The following is a 21,633-nucleotide window of genomic DNA, read 5'->3' on the forward strand; positions in this document are numbered from 1 at the left end:
AACATCAGGCCTTCTATGCTGTGCTTTCCAAAGCCAAGAAAATTCTCCTTCTCTCCTCTTGCACTTCCTCTAAGGTTCAACCCTGCTTCTGGGGCTTCTTTCTATTTTTCTTGTTCTTGTTTTATTTCCTCCTTCTGCAGCATAAAGGACTAACTTTAGATGCAGTACGTGGAGGATGTAGCGTTGCTCCTCGTGCTAGTGAAACTTCTCAAAAATCTGGCAGTTCTGGTTTGTAAATGAGATATCTCCAAATTTAGGCCAGGAAGAAATGTTCTACAATCTTTGCTAGCAGAAACAACAGAAGTCACAAGTGGTCTGTCTCTGAAACCAAACTTGATATCTAAAACATATTCTATAGAGTTGCAGTCACTGGGGACACAGACAGCCTTGGTTAACTCCTTTTACTGTAGGAAAAATTGGTTGTTTCTAATACAATTTTGGAAAGAGTTCTAAGGCCAGCATACAAAGGAAAAAGCATACAATATTCTCTGTACCACAGTAAAAAAGCTCTATGTCTCATGTTAAAACGGGGACCAGCTTCGGTGATTTGATATTCTCCTACCATCATCTGCAGAAGATTACCACTGCTTACAAATTACCCTGTTTATGTAGACATACTGTAAATAAAATTTGAAAGACATTAGTTTTACGTACAAAGGTTCTGCAGTGCTAGTATTGCACGACATTTCAAAATTCTGCCTTAACACCAGCATTAAAAGGGATCATAAAATGAGGAAAAAATCAGCCATTTGATGAAAATCAGCTTACTTTTATTTAAGAAGGAAACATAAGAACCACAATTCTCCCTAGCTTACAGAAATAGGACTGATTTACTTCTCTCTAGTAACATTCTATTTATTGTGCATAATTACTTTGAGAAAAAAGTGGATATACAAACATCTGTTTTCTATACGCTATTAGGAATTTTTTACTTGAGGCTATTTATTTAACGTGATGCACAGAATAAACATTACAAAATACGAAAATGCAAATAAAGCTATCTAGACATCAGATGATTGAAGAAAATGTAGATAAATGTTCTCAGAGTAACTAATTTTAACTTTTTTGCCATATCAAATCATAATTGGATTGCATATGTAAAGCAAGCACTGATAGATCTCAGCGAAAAAAAATTCAGAGTCTGCCTTAATTATAACAGGAAAAAAGTAAAAAGTTAATCTTCTTGTCATTTCTCAATAACTGTAATTTTAAGGACAATGCTGATGAGATGCTAAAGATGCACATTCAGTCAGAAGCTTATTTTAAACTGTCTGTTACCAGTATTCCATTTGGGAAATTTACAGTATTAAACATATGACATAAGATTGGAATAGGGAAACAGGCAAAGTAAGACAAATCACAACAGGGTTTATGAGCTAGCTGAAAAGAAGTAGAAACAAACTCAAAGCTAATTCTTTCAGATATTTTTCTGTAATCAGTCCTCATAGATGCCGTTAAAATTTTAAAAGGTAGGAGATCTCAAAGGATGACTTCATGTAATAAAAAAAAATTGTATTCGCAAGAATTACATAGAGGTCATGAAAAAAGTAAAGATGGCAAGAAGTGCTCTACTAAGGATCAGAATAAAGATGGGATGGAAAAGTACAAGATCACTCAGGTATAAAGTTATAAGACAACATGAAGATTTTTCTTCCAAGATAACTCTCTTATAACGCATTATCATGCAGCACCTACCTGCAGAAAAATTGCAATTAATGTTCAGAAGCCCTACCACTACCACTTCAACTTTTCGATATTTGCTATATGCAATTATTCCTATTATTGCTGAAAGTATACAAATTTTAAAAATATACTGGCAATACATCATAAGATGCATTAGATTTCAAGTTGAAATGACTCACATTTTATTTAACCTTTACACTTGGTTGAATTATACAACTTCTGTTCTTAGCAATATTGCATTCTGTAGGAGTCTTTTGCATCTGGAAATTCCCTTGACACCTTTCTCATCCAAAAGAGGGGGTTTTTTTTCAATATTAAAATAAATCCTGTAACAGAAACTTTCACATTGTTTTTAATAGTGAATGATGAACAATTCAAGAAATACAGAGAACATATAATGATTACCTAAACTCAGTTTTCATTCTCACACTTGTTTTCTTCCCGTGCAAAGAAAACTGATTTCTTGTGTGTTCCCCTCTCACTTTTAAAATTCATAAGTATCGTAACTTCCCCAAACACATTTTAAAGTCCAGAAAAACAGTCAAAGCAATACTGTTTCTGAAGTGGAGAGAGAAGGAGAACATATAAATGCTTCCACTAAAGCTCTCCTATGCAGTATATATTAAAGAAAAAAGCAGTTCAACATGCTATGAAGCACATCTGAAATGCTTTGACACCAAAGCACACAGCATGAGGAACCAGAGACAGATGAGGCAGGAGATGCAAAGGGGTAGTGCTGTGAAGGAGGAGCTGCAATGAAGAGAGCAGCTAGTTGGAAATGACACAGCTGAGAGCCACTGGGTAGGGACGAACGATAAGCAAATAAAGGGGAAGGTCCAGAGGGAATGGCATGGAGCTGTAACAGGGGATGGTCAGGCTGGATGTAAGGAGAAGGTGGTGGGCATGGGTCAGGCTTCCCAGGACAGTGTCCATGGCTCCCAGCTGCTGCAGTTCAGGAAGCGTCTGGACAATGCTCTCAGTCATATGGTGTGATCTTTGGGTGGCCCTGTGTGAAGCTGGGAGTTAGACTCACTGATCCTTATGGATTCCTTCTCCCTTGCCGTATTCTATGGTTCCACAGTTCTTTTTTGGTACAAGGGTAGGATAAAAGTAATATTTGCTTTGATGATTTGAACGGAGCCTTGCTACTTAAAATGGCTTCATAAACAAAATAGAAAAGAGAAGTGAAAAGCTGTAAGTATGCAGCAAAATAATTAGCTACATTTTTAATGTAGCTGGGTCTTATCTGCTGACATGAATGTATTAATTTCAATTTTATGCTGTCTTTTTTTGTGGAAGCCTAAGTGTCAGTGTATATCAATGCCTCGTATTTATACATAAAATTTATATGAAAACAATTGCATGCATGAAACAAATCCAAATTATTTTTGTGTATACGTACCTGTCTTTCCCAGTTTCTACTGACACAGAGCATCTCTCTCATCCTCACCAATCCTATCTCTTTCTATTAACACATTAAGAAAATTTAAGTATGCTGTTTACAAACATTTGTACCTCCTCTTAACTAAGTGGTATTCAATAAGATATTAACAAATAAAAGCAGATTTTTCAGAAAGGCATAATGTATGTGTTGTAGACCCATTATTGAAGACTAGAGGTAAAAAAAACTGAAATAAGTTATGGATGAAGATAGTTTTAAAACAAAGGACGATAGAGAGAAATGTTCCAATTTTTTAACTAAGGAGAAACTTCCCACCATGAAACACTTTTCACACAGAAAGACATCAGAAACTACATTCAGTTACTGAAAGAGTTCTGCTCCCCTTTTACTCAATTATAGGAAGTAACAACAGAAAGAGAAAGCATACAATTTTTGTGCTGAGTTCTGCACAGAACTACGGTGTTACAAAGAAAATCATAGAATCATAGAATGGCCTGGGTTGAAAAGGACCACAATGATCACCAAGTTTCAACCCCCCTGCTATCCCTGCAGGGTCGCCAACCACCACACCAGGCTGCTCAGATCCAGCCTGGCCTTGAATGCCTCCAGGGATGGGGCATCCACAACCTCCTCAGGCAACCTGTTCCAGTGTGTCACCACCCTCTGTGTGAAAAACTTCCTCCTTATTTCTAACCTAGTCCTCCCCTGTCTCAGTTTAAACCATTCTCCCCTGTCGTATCACTGTCCACCCTTGTAAACAGCTGTTTGCCTTCCTGTTTATACACTCCCTTCAAGTACTAGAAGCCGTAATGAGGTCTCCCCAGAGCCTTCTCTTCTCCAAGCTAAACAGTCCCAGTTCCCTCAATTTTTCCTCACAGGAGAGGTACTCCAGCCCTGTGATCATCTTAGTGGCCCTAAAAATAAGCGAAAGCACTGAGTTATCACATCACTTTCTGTGCACTTCCTCTAGTTCACTGAGTCTCAATTTCCTTACGAGATTGAGGGAAGTAGGTAGGAAAAATGTTAAGATTTTCTATCTCCCCCAGCTCGCATAAGGCAGATAAGGCTTTTTTCATGGTGGAGAGAGAACTGGATTTAAATTTCTAAAGGAAAGAGATTGAATCTTTCTCCATCATATTCTGTGCAGCTGTCTGTACACAAAACTAAAGCATAAAAGGAGGTACTGTTGACATACTCACTCTTACTCTGCTGTCCATCATGAATTGCACTTTTGTGAGACTTGAGTTGCTAGCACAGACAAGGTATGCTCTATGAATGCCTCCTTTGTTAGCAGGCTTAGAAGCAACAATTCATCACTGTATATTAACCAGGATTCAATTAATCACTGTTTAAACTTTACAGTGGTGCAGAACATCAGTGCATATTCAGAAGCAAAATTTGTCATATTTGGGAAATCTCTATTAAAATTAGTTGCTTGCTAGACAGTGCTGGACCGGGTCTTTTCAGGTTCTCATTTAAGACAGATGGAATGCAACATACAACACAAGTTCCAAAACATCACTACTTATCTGTGATATTTTAATACATGACTGCTAAATTCTAATAACACATTTTTACTACATCTTTTAGTATGCAACTTATAAAAAAGAAAACAACATAGGGAAAACTTTCATATGACCACAATCATGTTAATTATCACCTGATTTAAAATCTTTTCATTTATTGCATACTCATGACAGGTAATGGAGTAGAATAAAATAGAAGTCGTTTGTCAGAAAAAGAAGCAACACAGTTTGCTGCTGAGTTTCAGATGTACTAGATGGTAGCAGAAAGCTACTGACATGTCTTAGTGGCTAAATTTCTCTTTTCAGCTCCACTGCCCTGTCCTCCTTTCCCTCAAGGCAGCCAGAAGTAAGCACTGTAAGAAAATGTTCAACTTACCCATGAAGCCTAAGATTGAAGTGGTCCTATCTGATTTCTTTCTCTAAATTACATACACAAATTTCCTCTACTCATTCTTTACTTTCTAAAGACATAAGGCATGACGAATTACTAGTTTGAAGACAGAAGCTGAAAAGGACTAAAACATTCTCAGTGGTTAGGGTGGTGCAAGTACAGGCTGATCAAGAAAAGTTCTGCTAAGACGAAATACAGTCATCAAGAATAGCCTGTTAGGCTGATAGGAGCAAGGAAAAATTAATCACTGAACATACCCTAAAATTTCACAATTTTAACAGGAATGGTAAAATGATAAAATGATAAAATACACTGTATTTTCAAGGAGGTGAAGACAAATGAAGACATATCTTCAGAGCATGATTAGGATGCATAAAACAATAGAATTTTCAAACCACTGTCTGGGTAGCAGTAAAACGTTCTGAATGAATCCTTCAGCAGAACTCACGATGAGTCAGTTGCTTAGCATTGTAAGCTGAAAGCATTACAAATTTGAAACATCTATAAATAACACAAAGTATGGAAATGAGACAAGCTTAGTAAGTTGAATATTGAGACGATCTGAACAGCTTGATCTGAATTTCCTGGACAGTATGCCCTCAATACTGTCCTGCACAATTGCTTGGGAAAGGGTGGAATGAAGGACCAATCAAGTAAAAAAAAATGCAAAGAAACAACTGCATTTTCTGTCTTCTTCACCTGGACATAATTGCAAAGCAACAATATCTCATGACAACAACACCAGAAGAAAATATATCCTTAAAATCAACTACATAATTCATCTTTATTGTCTGCTAAAAAGAGTCCAGTCACCAATTACATTACCGTTAAGCAAATTGTAGCTCTGACTTCAGAGGTAAAGAAGAGACAGGGAGAAAGTATTGACTGAAATCACAACTCAACAACAGCAATTAAAAAAAGCATGTGAAATGAAACTGTACAATCATTGTATTTGGGTAACAGGATAAGACTGTTTCTTACACAAAGTTCATATCAATGCTATGATCAAGGTATTTTTAACTCTCCTCTCTACCTGAACTCCAGCACTAGTCCTTAGAATTAAATACTTAAATAAGTGCTTCCAAAATACTTACCACCCATTAGGAAACAAACAGGTATAAAGAAGGTTTCCCAAAACTGCAAAAAACGATGGCCAAGGCCAGGTGGGGGTCAGGAGGATACATTTGTTTTCCAGGTACTACCCTTTCCCCAGAAAGGCAGATATATTAATTTAAATGAAAATTATTTCACCACGGAATTTTTTTAAAAATCCAAACACAAGAATTCATAACATAAAGCCCTAAGCAAATATTAGTTATTCTGTAACTTTATTAAATTTAATTCATCATGAATCCAGAAAAAGCCAGTGAACTGGCCTTCCACATTAAAAACATAAAAAAAAAAAACAAAAAAACACCCAACAACAATTTTTTGGCAAGATAAAATATGTTTTTCCTTCATCTTTTCTGTTTTTAAACTCCTTACACTCAGTCCACAAGCAGCATGAAAACAGAACATGCAATCTAAAGTATCAGACAGCACATAAAAGTGGATCATTAATTAAATTACCACTTTTGTACACTGACAGTTAATGGTACCTTTTTTCCTAGTCTGACCTTCAACAAAATTGCTCAGCTTTCAGATCAAGACATCAAATTTCACTTACAGAATCACTTAATAATTAGTTATTTAATATAACTTTGAAAATAAAAATGCTAATCCCTTGCAGTGAGTACAACATTTCTTAATTAACTTTTAGAAACTAATATAGGCAGTCAGTTAAAAAACAGGCCAACCATCCCTAATGGAGACATGAAAATAAGCTGAAGTTTACAGATAGAAATCAAGTACCAAGAGCATATGTTGATTAATTCTACACGGTAACAACAGCTAAAATTTCATACCTGCACCTGGAATGATTGCCAACTTCGTTTCAACCAGGCCCATCTTAGCAGAAGAGGCTAAAAAAATAGAAGTCTGAGTTGTTGCTACAGTCTACAGAAAAACAGTTTGCAAAATATGTAATAATGTCCTGCAAGAATGTTAATTTATTACATTTCCTTAACAAAGAACAACAAATCAAAACATAAGCACTGTCTTATGAAAAATCTTCTAATAGATTTAATTGATCTGCCTTTATTAAATATCCCAGCAAGGCAAGTTCTGTACAGTAATAATTTTCACATTAGAAGTATGTTATTAAAGCAAAAAATAATAAAATAAAATGTAGTAACAAATACTCTATCAGTGCTCAGAGTTATGAAATTAATTCCTAGCAAGTATTTCAGCCAAGTTTCTGCTAAATCTCTTTTAAGTAATTGGTCATAAGCAATGTTGGAAAACAAAGTCATTTTTATAGACTATTGTCCAGGCAAAGGGTAGTTAAGCCTTCTGCAATACTAATAATCCTTCATTTAATTAACAAATTTACCTGCCACTCTTATGTCACAGGCTAAAGCAAGTTCCAGGCCACCACCCAACGCAGTTCCATCGATTGCAGCAATAGTTGGTACTGGAAGATTAGCTGGGGAAAAACAAAGTACCACTTACCATCAGTCTCATAAAGAACATCTTTGAAATACCACTACATTTTCTTCACATTACAGGAAAAAATTACAGTCATACTACAAGGGAAAAAAAAGCCAACAAAACAGTTCATAAAATAAAACAAGGAACCGCTGCCAGAGCTGCGCCATGGGCAACAATGGGTGCATTCTGGGAGAGCAGATACAGGAGAACTTCTACACAACAGCAGCTTGGAGAGAAGGATGAGAAATGGAAGTGGTCCTGGAGGCACCCAGGTCAGTGCAGGAGAAAGGCAAAGGAGCTCCAGGCAAAGAGCAGAAGTTCCCTGCAGCCTGTGGGTACCATATGGAGTAGATCTCCCCATGCAGCCACGGAGGAGCCCATGGAACAGCAGGGGATGAGGCCTGGAGGGCACACAGCCTATGGGCACTCCTGCAGGAGCTTTCTGGACGGGAGCTGCAGCCCGTGGGGAGCCTCCTGCAGTGGGGCAGGAAGACTGGGTGAGATGCTGCCTATGGGGACCTGTGTGCCTGGTGGATGGGCTGCAGTGCCTGAAGGATGGGCTCCACAGTACGAAGCTGTACTTGAAATTGGAGCAGAGCTAGGAGAGCTACAGCCTGTGGGAAGCCCAAGAAGGATTAGTTTGGGAAGAACAGCATCCAATGGGGGGCGTCCCACGTGGAGAAGGGACAGATAGTGACCATGGAGGAGTGGCAGAGACAAAGCATTATGGACTGACCGCAGCTCCCACTCCCCATTCCACTACGCTGCTCAGAGAAAGGGGGTAGAAAAGGGTGAATAATTACCTCATAACAAAAACTGAATAACCCAGTGGACTTCACTAAATTGTTAGCACTCAAATTTTAAGAATACTAAATTACTAAAAAGGATACAAGAATAAATAAGCAGCATTAAGCAGCAGTTTAAGAGAAAACAGCACTCACAAGGATTCCAATGAACTACTGTAGAGTGTAATATGAAGAACACCAAATAATAAGCCAGTGGGGAGGTAAAGCCCCCGGCAAGGTCACAAGACCAGGCTCTCCTCCCTGCTGCTCCACCCGATAGTATGTCTTGCCTCCGCATCAGAGTAAGGCTTTCAGCTTTCGGATACTCTTTCTCTCATTATATCTGATTTATTAGCTCCAATTCTAATTGTATTATATTGTATTATAGAGTGTTGTCTTGCATTTCAATATCCTACTTAGTAAATCAGTTTGATTCTCCTCAGATTGTTGCTGCTACCCTTTTTCCCTTATCCCTTTTTCTGGAGGTATGGATCTCCTTTTTCCTCCGCTCCACTGGTCACAGAATGGGGCCAAATCAGCCCATAAATCATTGACAAGCCCTCTGATCATCTTTGTGGCCATTCTCTATACCCACTTAAACCGCTCAATGTCTTTCTTGTTCTGGGACCCAACACAGCTGGACTCCAGTTAGTACTCCACTACTGGGACTGGAGATGCCTGCGATGAAGATGCAGATGGAGATGGCATTCCCCATGAGCAGGATAACTGTGTCTTGACCCCCAGTGTTAACCAGAGAAATAGTGATGAATATATCTCTGGAGATGCCTGTGACAACTGCTGCAGTGTCCTGAATAATGACCAGAGGGACACAGATGGTGATGGGAAAGGAGATGCTTGTGATGATGACATGGATGGAGATGGTATTAAGAACCACGAGAGCAGAGGGGCAGAATTAGCTCCTTGACCTGCTGTTCACACTTCTCTTGACACAGCCCAAACTCCATCTGCAAGTGCACACTGCCGGTTCATGCTGAATCTTTCATCAACCAATAGCCTTCTCCTCAGAGCTTCTCTCAAGCCATTCTCCACCCAACCTGTATCTGTACTTGGGATTGTCTTGATGCAAATGCAGGACCTTGCAATTGTCTTGTTGAACTTCATGAGGTTGCCGTGGACTCATCAGTCAAAGTGTCAAACATCCAGGTCCCTCTGGATGGCACCTGTTCCTCTAGCATGTTAACTGCACCACTCAGCTTGGTGTCATATGCAAACTCACTGAGTTTTTGCATCCCACTGTCCATGCCACCTACAAAGATGTTAAATAACACTGGTCCGAGCAGTGATCCCTGAGGAACCACTCATCACCAGCCTGTTCTTGGACTATGAATCGCTGACCACAACTCTCCGAGTGCGGCCATCCTGCCAGTTCCTTATTGAGCAAAAGGTCCATCCATCACATCCATTTTTCTCCACTGTAGTGACCAGGATGTCATGTGGGACAGTGTCAAATGCTTGGCATAAGCCCAGGTACATGACATCAGTTGCTCTTCTCTTATTCACTGACACTGTAACTCCATCATAAAAGGTCACCAGGTTTGACAGGCATGACTTGCCCTTCGTTAAGCCACGTTGGTTACCACCAACTACCTCATCTTTACTTTCCACATAGGGTCTTCAGGAGGATCTGCTCTGTAATCTTGCCAGGCACAGAGATGAGACTGACTGCCCTGTAGCTCCCTGGATGTTCTTTTTCCCCCGTTTTGAAAATGGGGGTTATGCTTCTCCTTTTCCCATCAGTGGGAATTTCACCAGACTGCCATGACTCTTAAGTATGATGAACAGCAAGCAGCTTGGTGACTTCATCTGCCTGTTCCATCATTGGGTCCCAGGGACTTGTGCACCTCCAGGTTCTTTAGATGGTCTCAGAATCAACCTTCACTTACAGCAGGCAGATCTTCCTTCTCCAAGTTCTTACCTTTGCTTTCTTTAGAAAAGAAGTGCAGTGTGGCTACAGTCCTTGCTGGAGAAGACTGAAGCAAGGAAGTCACTGAACACCTTGGTTTTCTCCTTATCCCTGTGATCTCCAGGTCTCCAGTTTCCTTCCAGAGAGGACCCACATCTTCCCTGGCCTTCCTTTTATCACTGATATACCTGTACAATTTTTTCTTGTTCCCCTTTATGTCCCTTGCTAGATTTAATTCTGTCCAGGTTTTAGCTTTCCTAACCTGATCCCAGGCCTCTCGGACAACTACTTTGCTGTCCTCCCAGGTAACCTGTTCTTGCTTCCACTCCCCATAGAACTTCATTTTTGAGCTTAAGTAAGTCCAGAAGCTCCTTGTTGATCCACAGAGGCCTCCTGGCATTCTTGTCTGCCTTCCTTTTTCTCAGAATGCACTGTTTCTGAGCTTAGAGGACATGGTCTGTACTGACTGGTTTTCCTGGGTCTCTTTTCCCTTGAGGACTTTATCCTATGTCACCCTGCCAAGCTGTTCCCTGAAGAATCCAGAATAACAGAAACACAGAATTGCAGGGGCTGGAAGGAATCTCTAGAGATCACTGAGTCCAGTCCCCCTGGAAAGCAGGCTACCTGCAGCAGAACTTGGTCTGTATTTTATATCGCTGTCACCAGCGAAAGACACCATCCACTGTGCTCATATCCACTGTCTGGTCACAATAAACATTCATAAAGTGTTGATAAATTTCAATGAGAACCGTTGTCTTCATGTGAAGAAATTCAGTGACACTCACTGCATCAAACACGCTTCCATATTAGTTACCACTTGGCAGATTGCCCCTCTGCTGCCATCTGTCACATGGCAACAATACGTAATGGAATATCGGCAAGATGGTTCAACCTCCACTGCCATACCATCAATACTCATCTCTGATGTTATGGATCAGCATAATAAAATAAGCGCAATTACTTCTGGGGACTGAACAGAATTTACTTTCTGTTTGGAGATGATTTTATGATGAATGAAAGACCAGCACAAAATACTAACGTTAGATCCAGAAAATTCAACCAAGAAACAGTTTCTCAGGTGTGTGTCACGAAGTTCACACAAACAATTTAGATGTTGCAGACACTAACATTCTCAAAGGAAAATGCAAGTTGTCTGCATTCTAGTGATCTTATGTAACTATAGAGTCCTCTAAATAATTCATTAAAAACTCTGTACAAAACTACAGTCATAAAAGGTAACCTCTGAAAAGAAATAATATTGCATTTGATACTTTCTCATCAACTACTGAACAATCTTTTTCTCTGCAAAGCTTTTGATGTTGTCCCACATCACATTCCTATCTCAAAATTGGAAAGATACAGATTTGAAGACTGCACTATTCAATGGATAAAGAATTCTTTGATGGTGCCAGGCTGTGGTCAACGCTGTATGCCCACATGGAGACCACTGAGGAATGGTATTACCCAGGGGTCCATCTTGGGACCAGTGGTCTTCAACAACATTATTAGTGAGATTAACAGTGGGATCAAATGTATTCTCAGCAAGTTTGCTATTAAAACCAAGCTCAGTGCTGAAGTCAACACAATCACCCAAAGAGACCTGAACAAGCTTCAAAAGTGGGCACATGCAAATCGAAAGAGGTTCTACAAGACCAAGTGCAAAATACCATAATTCTGTGAGAGCAATCCTACAGAAAAGGTCTTGAGGGTTCCGGTGGTGGATTAAACGCAATACTTCAAGAAACAATAGCTAAAAAGAACACACTATTTCAAGTCTACTCTTACATCTGCAGTGTTAAAAGGTTCAAGATCTATTTCATTATAGAGTTCCTTCACTAACCAAAGCTGCAAATTTCTTGGTTTAGAAGTTGTGAAAGATTCTTCAAAAGGCCACGAATATAAATATTAGTAGTTACTAACAATTACTTAAAAGTATGTGCTAACTAGGTATAACAACTGGAATGGATAATTATTATTAAGTCAAATAAGTTTAGACTTAAATATTTACATCCTCTAACTCCATATAGACTTCTCTTCCACCTGTTCACTACCCAAGTATTTTATCCTGTTTTATCATGCTGCTTGTGAGTATATAATTCAGAATTTTCCTGGCAGAACAATAAACATGCACAAAACTATACACATTGAGAAGCCAATAGAGGAAATCCATGGGGAACTATGATAACTGAAATATTCTTTATAATAGGCACATTTGAATCACATAGTTACACTTCCATATAAGTTAATTTTGTTGGAGTAAATCAGAAACATAATTCTGAAGCTTGGCAACAGAATACGGAATCTTGATTTCATATTTGCAGCTCTTTTTCTGAAGAACAATAATTCCCTAGCTGGAACATAAACTTTGCACTTGGTTAAAAAGGTAGCTATGTTTAGGCAGGGATTTTTTCTCGTAAAATTTGATACCAAGTCACTTCAACAAAGTTTACTTGTGCTTGCAGTGAAGCAAGCACTCTCACTCACTTTTGTAGGGTAATTACAACACAGTGAAAATCAACCAATACTTGTAGCAACAAATGAAAATAGCTAAGAGAGACTGCAACCGTTGTCTTGAAAGCAAAGAAGATTGATCAAATGATAATTGATGAAATGCTACAAAGCTTTTCCTGTCATAACTTCAAAAAAAAAAAAAAAAGTTACTCTAAGTCATTTATGTACTAACATGTTTGAAAAATAGACAAGAAAACACCTCTATATGCAAAATCGTGATCACGTTTTTAATCTTGAATGGTCTATATATGCATTAGAATACTAGAATACACACAGTTCTCTTTCAAATATTTGCTAGCTACAACTGTGAAAGGCTTTTTACTATCCTCTGATTCTTGTGCTTCAGAAAGACTGCTACTGTTGGTAGATTTATTTCAACATGATTATCTTTGCTTTAATACCATCAAAGTTCATGAAGAAAAAAAAAAGCTGTGTAAAGAACCATATTTTTTGTTACCTGTAAAGAACTTTGGCTTTTTAATGAAAATAATTACTGCTCATTGTTGATTACTATCCAAATTATGTTTTCCCTTTATTACAACATTAGCTATAGTTTTCTTAAGATCATCTCCCTCAATACCATTCCCAGTTTCCTCTACTGATCACTCACTGATCACAGGAAATGAATTAGAAAAATAGTTCTCACACTTTATTTAGGCATGTTATTAATTTTAAAAAATTTCTATTTGATACTTTATTGTTGACAAGTAAAGGGCACTGTGTGTTTTGTATCCCTGATGACAATAGCAAAAAATTGGGAAAATAATGGCAATGGCAGACACATTTTTATAAAACTGTTCAGTAACAGTTTTCTACAGCCAGCTCTCTCAAATCTCTCTTGTACATTTCTATGCTATATAAGATCTTTTGGACAATTCATTTGTCTCCAGTGATACAATTCAGTTTAGAAACAGACCTCTCAGTTTCTTCATGTTCCTTCTTAGTTTCATTATGTAAAAGAAAAATGAAATAAACCTTAGATGTCAGAATCTACTTTCTGTGCAAACAAAAACAAGCTTTGGCAATAAGAAAAATGAAAACTATTTTCTTTCTGTGGGCACTTTGTCCTTTCCAAATACATCTAAGAACTTGCACCTCATACAAATAGTCTATCACATATTCCAGTACACGCATTTCAACACAAAAGAAGGATGCCAAGGATAAATTATTTCAGTTATATTTTTACATTCTATGTGAATTTTTTTCTTCCTGATAGAGCACTGGGATTCCAATGGGACAAGATTTTCATTTGTTTATTGTTTACTCACTTGATAACCACTTTGAAGGTAACACCTTTTACTATCAGTAAATCATTTTTTGACACAAGGAAAATCCCTTATACTAGGGTCATTTTAGCTGAACACATGTTGATTTTTTTCTCACATCTGTTTTCAGCAGCATTTCATAAATGTACTTTCCCTATTCCAATATGAAAATATTTTTATTTCTACATTACCTTAAGTGTATTACACAGTACTTTCAATCAGCTCGCCCAACAAACACTGCAGAGGAAACAGTCTCTCTCTGCAATATTGTCAAAGCTGCTTCAGCCAACCTCAACAACCAACACATTATCTAGGCAAAACGTATGTGCTATACAAGATTTGAACATGCTATTCTGGAGTTGAAACCTGTAGCAAAGCCTGGACAATGAGCTTAGAATTTCCTGGGTACCACAGAGCATAATGTTTTCTGTATCACATCAAGAACTGCTACTTTTCAATAACAATCATATCTAGATATAGGACTAGAAATTGAGACAAGGAAAACAGAAGAGCTAAAAAAATTAGCCACTCTCATTCAGGAATGGTGTGTAATGGAATAGCAGAGACACCCCTAGTGACTGGCCACTAGACAGATGAAGCCTCATTTACTACAACCTTTTGTGATCTGCCATTCAGCCAGTTCATAACCCTGTGTAACATCAACCTGCTCAACCTACAGTTGAACAATATGTCCAGAAGGACACCATGAAGAACAGTAACAAATTCCTTACTAAAATCCAGAAATACTTCATCCACCTTTCTTATTGTAGAAGGGTAACACATCACTGAGGCAAGAATTCATACTCTCTATGCCTGACAATACATGTATTCTTTAAATCTTCCTAGGTACTGAAGTTAGACTAACAGGCCTCTTACCCTGTAACACACAATTTCAAACACTAGCAAGATGAGCTGGAATTTCCCATATTATCAAACATACATAGCACGACTACCTAAAGGGGGAAGAGAAGGACAGCAGGCATCCTGGAGGACAGCTTTAACAGTCAATGTGTGAACTAGCTATGTCAATCTCAATAAATTATTTGATCAAATATAACTCTTCTTTCTATACTGTATGTTCTTTTGAAGGACAATTAAAGACCTGTGCCCAGAGCACAGTTTCTTTTTTTCACAGACCAGTATTTGGAATTACTACCAGAACAAAAACTAAACCACAGCTGAAACCATGTTAATTTATGGCACTGACAGAGATCAAAGCAATGAATTGAAAATGCAGAGCCAGCTCCATTCTAAATCCTCAAATCTGTGAAGAAGGACAATCAGCTCCTCTGCTTTTCCAGTCCCATTTCTCAATTTTATATATCTACATTTTTAGGATGTTATTATAATGAAAAAAAAAAAAAAAAAAAAAAAAAAAAAAGTGTATTAACTGTTGTGGCAGCAAAGCTGTTCCATAAATAGAAAATAACATGTAAGTAGAGAATTTTAATGTCGCATTCATTGGCTTCATAATGGTAGAGCACTGTGTTTTTATAATGAAAAACAATCCAATGTAATTTGACAAAGTCCATAGCTTCAGCTCTGCAAGGACAGCACTGTCTATTATAGGAAACAGACAATACTCATTCAAAGGGTATCTTAAATGAATTCAACATCAAGATAGGCAGTAAATCAAAGCCACTACTGGAAAACAACCAAGAGATCAGAAATACATTCAGAATGCTACCAGTCTTCAACTGTATTAAGTAGGACCTGCACTTAAATGAACAGACAACAAAAAGTAAAGCAGCAAAAGAAATACTACATTAGAATCTCCCTTTCACAGTTTCAGCTACACAGGGAGGCTATGATGCCTGAGGCTGGTTGTCACACACAGCACTGCTAATTATATATTTTTTTTCCTTTTTTATGTTTGATTTGTATATTTCATTCAGTTTCCCAGTGAACGCCTTTTCAAGTTATAGCATATATCTGCTCCCCCCTAAGAGAGAATCTGAAAGTTCTTCTCACTGGACCTCTATACTATAGCATTAAATGTTTCCTGTCTATATTTACCTCCAGTAAACACAGAAGATTTGGTCAGTGTTACATAAGCACTGGTTACCTTAAGTAGCACTAAAGAAAAAAAAGGGACTAAAACAGGATCAGATATATATGACAAGGCATATCGTACCTGTACGATTTGTTACAATACCACAAACATGCACACTTAAGAATAAAAATGCACAATGGTATACTTATGTCACTCTGAAAGCAATGCATTCAATTTATCACTGCATGGAGAGAATTGTGAGCAGCAGGTCAAGAGAGGTGATTCTTCCCCTCTACTTTGCTCTTATGAGACCCCACCTGGAGTACTGTATCCAGCTGTGTTGGGCTGAAGGACAAGAAGGATACTGAGCTGCTGAACTGGGCATGAAGGGCAGCCACAATGATCAAAGGGCTGAAGCACCGTCCCTGAAGCACCTCCCCCTGAGAGCTGAGGCTCTTCAGCCTTGGGAAGAGAGAGTTCTTAGAAAACCTTATAGCAGCCTTCCAGTACCTGAAGGAGGCTTACAGGAAAGGAGGGGAAAGACTTTCGATAAGGGTATGTGGCAAAAGGATTAAGGAGAGATGGTTTTAAACTTGAAGTGGGTACATCTAGACTGGATATTAGGAAGAATTTTTCTACTGTTTCACTAACAATGAACAAGAGTCTACATGCCACTCTCATAAAAACCTATGCATGACTAAGTTTGCAGATGATACTCCCTCAAGAGTGGAGAGGTCTTGCAGAGAGATTTTGATAGAAAACTGGTCAATCACCAATTGCATGATGTTTAACAAATCAAGTGCCAAATTCTGCACCTGGGATGGGGCAACCCTGCTTATATGTAGGGATTGGAGGACATGAGCGAAGAGCAGCCTTGCAGAAAGGGATCTGGAGATCCTGATTTGTTACAAGTTGAATCTGAGTCAGAGCGTGACATAGCAACCCAAAGGATCAATTGTATCTTGGGATAATCAGGACCACTACTGCACCAGACAAGAGGAGGGGCTGTCCACTCTGCTCTGCACTGTATGACCTCACTTTCAGCACTGTGTGTGGATTTGGGTGTCACAATATTGGATGGAAATAAAACTATTACACAGCTTCCTATTACAGAGCTTCTAAACGAGAGCTACAAAGATGGGGACGGGTCTGGAGCACAAGGTGTGTGCAGAGTAGCTGAGGTCCCTGTGTTTTTCAGCCCAGAGCAGAGAAGGCTGAGAGGAGGCCTCATGGCAGCCTACAGCTCTTCACAGGGAGCGGAAGGACAGCACTGAGCACTGATCTCTGGTGAGACAGACAGGACCTGAGGGAACAGCACGGAGCTGTATCAACGGAGGGTCAGTCTGAGGATTAGGGAAAGGTTGTTCTCCAGAAGGTTGTCAAGCACTGAAAACCCCCCAGGACTCTGGGTGTAGCCCCAAGCTGCAAAGTCTATGGAGTTTTTGGTCAACACTCTCAGAAATAATGGGTAGTCCTTTGTGGAGGCATGAGTTGAAATCTATGATTCTTGTCAATTCCTTCCAACTCAGGATATTCGTTCAATCTGTGGCTCAACAGTTCAGGAAGAAGGGTGAATTTGTTGGTTAGACACATGCCTCTGTTTCTAACTGCTTGTCTATGAGGTGAAATTTCACAACACATCAGTAAAGAATGAATTTAATGTGAGAATTAAGTACATTTTTTATCACTAACATTATAATATGTAGTTGCATATGAATCTGTAAAGTATTTTATTTCATTTTTTTCAAATGAAAATAGAGATATTGTCTCTCTCTTTTTGAAAAGCCTTGATAAAAATTTACGGAACACTAATCACACCATCCAAGGTTTTCTAACATATCTCTATCAACCATATTTTAGTAACTCAAGCATATTCTTGAAGTGTACTTCACAAAATAAATAAATGCCCAATACAGGTGATGGTCATTATCCTTTAAACAGCAACCTGAGAACAGGAAACTTGCACGTACAAAATAATTATCACGGAAGAAGTATTTATCAGAGCAAAGAATAACTATTCTGTATTTTGAGGATAAAATTCAATTTATAAGGGAACAGCCTTTTATCGGATTTGACTTGTATGTTTTTGACATATCTTACCAGAGAACAAAATACCTTCACATGCTGGAAAGTAAGCAGTGTAGTCAACATCTTTCCTTGGAGTTTCTATTATTGTACTGGGACTTTTATTATTAGCCAAAACTTCGTACTATTTGAGTTTCTGACACTTCTGAAATAAGGCAGTGTAACACAGAACAGTTAAGGGCTGTTAAGGGACCTCTGGTGGTAATCTGGTCCAGTCCCTGCTCAAAGCAAGGACATCCGAAGCAGATTACCCAGAACTGTACCAACGCAGCTTCTGAAGATTGCCAAGGAGGATATCCCACAAACCTCTCTGGGCAACCTGTGCCAATGCTTGATCATCTGCACAGCACAGAAGTGCTTCCTGACATTCACAGGGAAGCTTCTGTGCTCTAAATTGCACCCACTGTCTCCTGCCCTGGTGCTGGGCATCAGTGAGAGAAGCTTGGCTCCATCCTCTTTACACCCTCTCTTCAGGTATACACGATAAGGCCATTCTGAGCCTCCTCTTCTCCAGGGTGAGCAATCCCAATCTCGATATTACCAATGCCATTGTTAAGATTTTACCACAAAAAACGTAAGGTGCTAGCAGACCAGGAATCAAATGAAACTTAAACAATCCTGATTCCACTCTCAGGACCTGTATGATCATATTTAGACAACTTGTTTCCAAAACACCTATAACATGTTCAAGGAAAGACTGGATGTTTTGTTGAGGAACATGGTTTAGTGGGAACTATTGGTAATAGGTGAACAGTTGGACTGGATGATCTTTTAGGTCTTTTCCAACCTTGGTGATTCTATGATTCTATGATTCTATGTAAATTGGCACTACCTAAGAATATCCAGGAATATATAATCATGAATTGTCAAAAAAAAAAAAAAAAAAAAAAAATTTGGAGAGTAGATTATTCTCTATAGGATGGGCAAGATAATTCTTCTTAGGTAAACCAAGACTGACAGAGAATTTGTAAAGAGGAAAAAAAAAAAAAAGACTAAATACTGCTCTCAATAAAATAAAAACCACTCAACAGGAAACACTGTTTATAAAACAAAAGCAAGTAAAAGAAAGCAAAGTCTGCTTATTTCAGATCTAACTCCATCTGAAAGGTGTTTCCCCTCCAGACGGACAAAAAAATCAAGCAAGACCACAACTTAACGGGGATTTTTAGAAGTACCAAGAAAATAGATTTCCAGATTTTTATCTCATTTGGGGGACTTAGGTAATTACACCTATGTTCACAGAACCACAGAATGGCCCAAGTTGGAAAGGACCTCAACGATCTTAAAGATCCAATACCCTGCCACACACAGGGCCACCAACTTCCACATTTAATACCAGACCAGGCTGCCCAGGGCCCCATCCAACCTGGCCTTGAACACCTCCAGGGATGGACGGCATCCACAACCTCTCTGGGCAGCCTGTTCCAGCACCTCACCACTCTCTCTGTAAAGAACTTGCCCCTGACATCCAATCTTTCCTCCCTCAACTTAAATCCATTTCCCCTTGTCCTGCTGTTTCTACCCTTTCAAAAGAGTTGAGTCCCCTCCCCTTTAGGTACCGGAAGGCTGCAATGAGATCACCACACAGCCTTCTTTTCACCACACTGAACAAGCCCAGATCTCTCAGCCTATCTTTGTAGGCAAGGTGCTCCAGCCCCCTGATAATTTTGTGGCCCTCCTTTGGACACTCCAACAACTAAAGAGATGTGATCCAACTCAGCCCTTCCTTCAGCCCAGAAGCAATACAAGAGCACAAACACAGGTCCGGACCCCAGACAGGGGCTGTCCTGCTTTGCTGCCATTTGCTAGCCCCTTGGGCACTGCAATAGTCAATGCATGTAACCCACTTCAAGTGCTGATGGGCTTTGGTAACTAACGGTGTTTCTCACTCACTAAGGGTTACAAGCAAATTTCACTCTGAATAATCACAAATATTTGCTGAGTCCAAATTATTTATGAAAATTCTTTTTTCTTTTTTTTTCTGTTAAACAGACTGTATTATTTTGGTGAACAGTGGTTATCACATTCAGCTCCACAGGCGGCCTCTGGCTTTTTTGCAACTGAAATCTAAACAGATAATATATAAGAATACTAACATAGACCAGACCCCACAGCCAGCTTAAAGAACAAGATGGATGTAATTGACAGTAATAGCAAATGACATATTTACAGATCAGATCCATAACAAGAGCGTTTTTCTCACCAAAATGTAAAGAAAATGAGGATTTTATTTTATTTAATCAGGCCGGATTTCTTGCACATGGTTCCAAGAGGTCTATTAATATTTTTCTCTCCTACTTTTTTTTTTTTTTTTTTTTTTCCCCAGTAAAGCCGATCTTCGATCAGTGATGAAGAGCCTCAAGATTGAATATGGTACTGGACAAATAGTCTTACTCCCAGTATTTAAAAAAGAAGAAAGCAGGATGAAAGGAAAAGGAAAGGAGGAGGGAAGGAGGAGGAAAGCAAAGAAGGAAAAAGGGAAAAAAACCAACACATAACAACCCACACAACTCTGGCATAATTTTAGCAGATGCAACCACTGCTAAAAATATATCCTATTTTGACTTTTTTTCCTTCCAACTCAAAGGTCTAAAAACTGCAATTAACAGCTCAGTACAATATTTTCAGCTTTTTTTTAAGTGCTCATTTTAATACTAAGTGATATTTACTGCAGTCTTAATGCTTTACCCAAATTTAGCAAGAAGTCATAAATAAATCCCATACAGACAAGCAAAGTATGCTTTTAATTTCCTGAAAATTGTTGTATTTGCAGTTTATTCCAAAATGATGGTACAGACTTTAACAAAATCACTAGTGTAAGGATTTTAAACATAATGAAATTGACAGGAACTGAAGAAAGCCAAGGCATGTCAATTCAAGAAAGCTAAGTTTATCCAGCTGTTCAAGATGTAATTAACTTTTCCTGTATTTTGTCTGTAGAGATAAATTAAGATTCTTCTTACTGAAAATACTATTAGAAAGACACATTTCCTTACTAGGTCAGACATCTGAAAACAAACAGAATTATCAAAACATGCTCTATTTCTGAAAAGCAAAAAGAACAACACATTTTAAATGGGATAACAGCATAATACTTGGATAAAATAAAGAACAAGATGGGAAACTTAAAATATTGTCCCCTAGCTATATTGCATTCTGCAGTTGCAAATAGTCACTACAAAATTGTTTTCCCTGCAAACACATCACAACATTTTGGTTGTTACTGGGCAGGAAAACTAGCACAATTTTTTTTTCAGTGTACTAATTCATTGTGAGTAATTCAATGCAAATAAAACAGCCCACTAACTCTACTAAAATTAGGTTCTGTAATGCCAGACAAGTTCTTCAGAAAAAGAAAAGAAGAAGTGAAAACTCTTGCTAAAAAATTGATGTTCACTTCTATTCATAAGGGCAACAGATCACCGTATGCACCAATTTAATCCGCCATTTATAAAACTCACTTTTAAAATATTTTCTATCACTTTCAGTGATAGAAGTTTAAATTTTCCAACAAAAACCTCTCAGAAAAGCAAAAGATC

General features: G+C 38.4%; 1 protein-coding gene across 1 annotated transcript in view; it reads right to left on the reverse strand.

Annotated features, from left to right (window-relative positions):
• The window catches only part of AUH (AU RNA binding methylglutaconyl-CoA hydratase), a 113,881-nt gene that overhangs the window by 49,711 nt on the left and 42,537 nt on the right, over positions 1-21,633 (reverse strand). Inside the window, exons 5-6 of the mRNA XM_042822786.1 lie at positions 7,434-7,526; positions 6,907-6,963 (exon numbers count right to left, since the gene is read on the reverse strand). Of these exons, the coding sequence (XP_042678720.1) occupies positions 6,907-6,963; positions 7,434-7,526 (150 nt within the window). The remainder of the gene's footprint in view (positions 1-6,906; positions 6,964-7,433; positions 7,527-21,633) is intronic.

The sequence above is a fragment of the Centrocercus urophasianus genome, unplaced genomic scaffold, assembly GCF_019232065.1.
Source record: "Centrocercus urophasianus isolate 14NV4802_14NV808 unplaced genomic scaffold, USGS_Curo_1.0 seq_21, whole genome shotgun sequence".
NCBI lineage: Eukaryota > Metazoa > Chordata > Aves > Galliformes > Phasianidae > Centrocercus > Centrocercus urophasianus.